The sequence below is a fragment of the Diaphorina citri genome, unplaced genomic scaffold (assembly GCF_000475195.1).
Source record: "Diaphorina citri unplaced genomic scaffold, Diaci psyllid genome assembly version 1.1 scaffold193, whole genome shotgun sequence".
In the NCBI taxonomy this organism is placed as follows: Eukaryota; Metazoa; Arthropoda; class Insecta; order Hemiptera; family Psyllidae; genus Diaphorina; species Diaphorina citri.
Genome location: NW_007377630.1, coordinates 218,389 through 223,648, shown reverse-complemented (window position 1 = coordinate 223,648; position 5,260 = coordinate 218,389). Strand labels below are relative to the sequence as shown.

Sequence of the window (5,260 nt, the reverse complement as noted above, 5' to 3'; positions counted from 1 at the left end):
ACCTAGCGGAAGCGCTGAGAAGATTGACGTGTTGACTGTGAGTGCGGTGTCCACAACGGTGCGTATGTTACCCAGGCAGAGTGCGAGTTGGAATTCACCGTTTGTATCGGTGAAGTGACGAGCGTAAAGATCGACAACGGGAACGAAGTGGCGCGACCCTTGCGCCGGACATTCGGCCGTGAATTTGACCTGAAAAATAAAATTGGGTATTATAAAAAAAAAAATCATCATGATTTACTTGTGGTGAAGATGAGAGCTTCTCCACAATTTTTGTGGATATCACAGCATTACTAAGAGCCTCCTGTACTATTTCTGACATATCTTAAATTTTTCTTTTTACCTGTACTATTTCTGACATATCTTAAATTTTTCTTTTCACTCTGGTAATGCCGTCACTGGTCGCTACTCGATTAAAGTAGCTACTCAGAAGGCCCGCCTAAAAAAATGAACGAAAATGAGAAATAACAGTAAATATACTAAATAAAATAATTAATGCATGAAAATTTTGTGAAGAACAAACAAAGAGCCAAACTTACGGACGAGTCCCTATCACACCTTCTACGTTTGTGTACCGAAGACGTGAATGTCGATATTCACGCACTTGTGTCAGCTGCAGAGTGTCCACAGAAATCGCACTAATGTCATCATGTGGTAAGTTTTCATAATAAAATAAAATCTTATATTATACTTACATTACACCAGGTCATCCCCCCCCCGTGAGTTGAGTTTTTGCGGCCCGCCAACTCTCTACCTTGGTCTCTTGCGGCCCTCGGGTGCCCTAAGGTTGGACAACCCTAGCTAGAATGAGACTGAAAAATCCCTTTACCTCAGGTGTCTAAACAAGGTCTCGTGTATTTTATAGTTTTAATAAAATAATGTCCCAGCCTAGTTAGCTTGGTTCGTAGCGCGCCTGCCTTATAAGCGCTAGCGCAAGGCCATGGGTTCGATTCCCGTCCGGATCAGATTTTATCCTGATGGTATAATGTTCGTTCTCAGAACGGCTGGCTATTTCCTCTCCTTCTCTTCTTCTATCTTCGATTTCGGGACGATAAGACCTTAACAATCACAGTTCCCTCTGTCAAACCTCTTGAGTTGTCTGTTGTAATAACATCAGTTGTAATCAGGAGGCTGAGTGCACCCCAAAGTAGGGTTGAGTGCACCCCAATGTAGGGTTGAGTGCACCCCGCACCCCAATGTAAACGATCCCACTCACCTGTTTCCCGATCCCACTCACCTGTTTCCCGGAAAAGCTCTCGTTCACGCTGAAATGTTGCCGGTTGAGCAGCGTGAAAAAAAAAAAATCTCTTTTCCTCTCTCTTTCTCTCCCCTCTCTCTCTCTCTCTCTCTCTCTGATATTTATCTTACCTGGGCAGCTGTGTGTTGGTACTATGAGGAGACTATACTGACAGGTGGCATAATGCTTCCTCTAAGAATTTACTACTGGGGAGTAAGTTGAGTGCGATACCTGAAACAGACAATATGAACATGGAATTTTAGTTTTTGCGATACCATATGGTCACACGGGACTAATATGGGTTAAATTCTTGTAACAAATACACCCAGAATCACCTAGATAAATTTTATTACTTCACTTGGACTTGAACCACCAACCAGGAACACGCCCAGGACTTTGTCGGCCCGACTGAGAGTGATGGCCCACCGCTGGTGGCCGCATGAGAACTCCTGAAATCAAATCGAAACACGAAAAATTTGATACACAAATAAGAAATAAGTAGTGGAAAGATAAAATCCGCCCCGGGCGGGAATCGAACCCGCGGCCTAGCGGTTACAAGGCAGACGCACTACCAACTAAGCTAACTAGGCTGGCTGCGTAGAATAGAATGGAATAACTAGAAGTGAAGGGAAGAGAGAAGAGTTTAAAGCAGACTGGAATAAACTGCCAAGGATGAAAGATAAAATAGAATAGAATAGAATTTTACCTCAAAGAGAATAGAATTATACCTTATTTATATACTGCTATAGGATGAGACTGAAAATGGAGCTCGTAATTTCTGCAATTCAGTGAATTGAACTGACAACCAACCAACGACCCAACTATTCCGGGCAGCCGCCAACAAAGTCATAGGTCATAGTAGCCAACATCCGAACCGAACAGGCACCTCGAGAAGAATAACTTACAATTCAACGGTCCAATGGAGCCAAAGAGCTAATGAGCAAATAAAGTGTAAATAATAATGAGTAAATAACTCCCTCTATGTGGTGAACATTTTGGCCAAATTTCAGCAAAAGCAGACAAAAGGTTCGAGTGTTATGGTGAAAGGAGAATGTACAAACAGATGGGTAGAAAAGTACGAGTAGAAATGTTACAACGAAAAATTAAATAAATAAAAAAAAGCCATTCTGGTTATATCGCATTTCGAGATACGAAAAATTGACCCTAATTTTAGTTCTTTTATTTATTTATATTTATATGTAGCTATGTTCCTGAACTTATTTATTAGAGGCCCTATTTAAGTAGGAACGCCGACCCTATTTAGGTAAGTAAGAAAAGGGTAGGAAGAAGAAGAAGAAGAAGAAGAAGAAGAAGAAGAAGAAGAAGAAGAAGAAGAAGAAGAAGAAGAAAAAGATGTATTGATTAGAATGTTTTTTTAGATTTAACAAATTTTACGCTCAAAGGATTGTCAAGCCACCCTGTAAAACCAAAACAAAAACAAAAACTTTATACACTCCCCGAAAAAATTTGTATACGACAAAATCTTATGTAAGTAAAGGGGAAAAACCGAACTTAACTCAAAACATAAGAAAGGGTAAATTTAGGTCGCAGGTAAAGTTTAGGGTAGAGTGGGGTAAAAAAGAACATTGGAACGTGGGCAAAATAGAAGGGGGGTGATAAATCACCCGAATTTGCCCTTCGTGAATTTTCTTACGTTACACCACCACAAGATTTTACCCCCCCCTTTCTCAATTTTACCTTGCTTGTTGGCTTGTTAGATTTTTACCTTCCTACGTAACCTTTTTTACCTCAACTTTCGCTTTTGGCTTGCATAAATATTGAGTCTCTTCTTCTTCTTCTTCTTCTTCTTCTTCTTCTTCTTCTTATTTTTCTTCTTCTTCTTCTTCTTCTCCTTCTCCTTTCTCCTCTCCACTTCTTATTTCTCCCTAATTTATTCTTTTCCTTCTCCTTCTGCTTTCTTCAACGTTTTCTTTCCCTCCTTCATTCTCTTCCTCAATAACCTCCTCCTTCTCCTCCTCCTCCTTCTCCTCCTCCTCCTAATCCTCCTTCTCCTCCTCCTAATCCTCCTTCAATCAAACATATAACGCATATTTCCCAAATAAACATCACTCATACTGGATGGTACTAGAATCAAGAATTTTCAAAAAATCAAGAATTCTTATTTTCTAAAAATGTTATATCTTTTTCTACGTTTCCATTGAAAATTAAAAAAAGTTCTCTAATTTTATTTATAAAGATAGTTCATTGCAACGGTTCCCGCGGCTGTTCTACTACCTAACCTCTTCTTTGTTTTCAACATAGCAACGAGTGTCCATGATAATGTAAGTCTAGAAGTAAAATAAATCGTATTGTTTTTAAAGTTTAATCAGTACGTAAATTTGAGGCCACCCTGTATGTGTTCACCTATAGGAGCCAATCCTCATTTATTATTGAGTACACCTTTACTTTACCTCTCCCCAGAGTTATAGCCTCTCCCCTAGAGGCAACCTTTTCAAATAATTGAACGCAATTCTGACCTACAAGACCGCCTCAAACCCTCTTGTCTAAACGCCTCAAATTTCATAGGTAGGTAGGTGCTCACTAATTTACCTGGGGGGAAAATGAAAAGCAGAACAAGAAGGAGGAGGAGAAGGAAGAGGAGGAGAAGGAGAAGGAGGAGGAGGAGGAGGAGGAAGAACTAGAAGAAGAAGATAAAAAAAGAAGAAGAAAACTGCTTTTTTTCTGATTTACCTGGGGGGGGGGGGGAATGAAAAGCAGAACAAGAAGGAGGAGGAGAAGGAGGAATAGGGGAAGAAGGAGGAGGAGAAGGAGGAAGAGGAGGAGGAAGAGGAGGAGAAGGAGGAGGAGGAGGAGGAAGAACTAGAAGAAGAAGAAAAAAAAAGAAGAAGAAAACTGCTTTTTTTTTTCTGGGTGGTCATATTTAACTTTCACATTTTGATTTTATTCCAACAGACGTTACAAATAACTAAACATAAGTTTCTCAGTTTAATTATCAAAACACTTAGGTAGGTACCGACTTATTATTATTATTAAAAAAATTAAAACTTTAGAAAACTCCTAGGCACTTTTCAGTTCCTTGCTGGCAGTTTTAAATAGAAATATGTTGGGAAATTAGAAAAAGAAAAGACTTTTTAAAAAAGCAAATTTAAAAAACACGAAACTTTATTTTTGGAAAATTAATTATAAAGAAAAATACTTATAAAATATAACTTAAAATTAATTGAGGCTACCTAGCTCGATGCTGGGTAAGAACTGAGGTTGCTGATGGACAGATACAATGATCATAAAGCAAAGTAAAGAGTCAGCATTTTTATTATTAAAATGTCAGCCAATTTGGGGACATAACTTGTATGCGTTTGGCATTGGACCCCAATCAAGCCCTTGAGAGTCCCTGGCTGATGGACAGATACAATGATCATAAAGCAAAGTAAAGAGTCAGCATTTTTATTATTAAAATGTCAGCCAATTTGGGGACATAACTTATAGGTATATATTTTTCTATGTAGCCTTAATTGTACCAGTGAGAATGAATCAATAAATGAATAAAAAGTATCTTCGACTTATAGGTATATATTTTTCTATGTAGCCTTAATTGTACCAGTGAGAATGAATCAATAAATGAATAAAAAGTATCTTCGACTCAATCAGCTTTAGAGTGATCGCTTTGAGGCCAACTGGTTTTGGCTAAACAAAATTTTCCGAGTGGGATGCCCTTCGCACGCAACCTAATACTAATAATAATAATAATAATAATGAGAGTCCCTAAAGGGCAAAAGTTCCCAAAGTCTGAAAAAGTTTGCCTAGGCTGAGAATCACTCGTTTTAGTCAAATAACCCTTACAGAAAATAGAAAATAATGAGTTTAATAACAGGAATAACTGAGAAAGATATTTTCATGTTTAACATTCGCATTTCATTTTATCGCAAATATACACAGGCTCTGAGCCTAGCCTAGCCTGGTGCTCTGTGAAATGGAAAATTGCTTCCTTTACTTTATCAAGGAGAGAGAGAGAGGGAGAAGGAGGGGTACTTTGGGAAGAGAGAAAGATAAGAGAGTAAAGGGAGA

At 38.6% G+C, this 5,260-nt stretch overlaps 1 protein-coding gene across 1 annotated transcript in view; it reads right to left on the bottom strand.

Annotated features, from left to right (window-relative positions):
- The window catches only part of LOC113465983, a 2,683-nt gene extending 599 nt beyond the window's left edge, over positions 1 to 2,084 (bottom strand). The window contains exons 1-5 of the mRNA XM_026821008.1: positions 2,052 to 2,084; positions 1,593 to 1,683; positions 1,408 to 1,465; positions 1,235 to 1,292; positions 3 to 189 (exon numbers count right to left, since the gene is read on the bottom strand). Of these exons, the coding sequence (XP_026676809.1) occupies positions 3 to 189; positions 1,235 to 1,292; positions 1,408 to 1,465; positions 1,593 to 1,683; positions 2,052 to 2,084 (427 nt within the window). The remainder of the gene's footprint in view (positions 1 to 2; positions 190 to 1,234; positions 1,293 to 1,407; positions 1,466 to 1,592; positions 1,684 to 2,051) is intronic.
- Between the last annotated feature and the right edge of the window lie 3,176 nt (positions 2,085 to 5,260).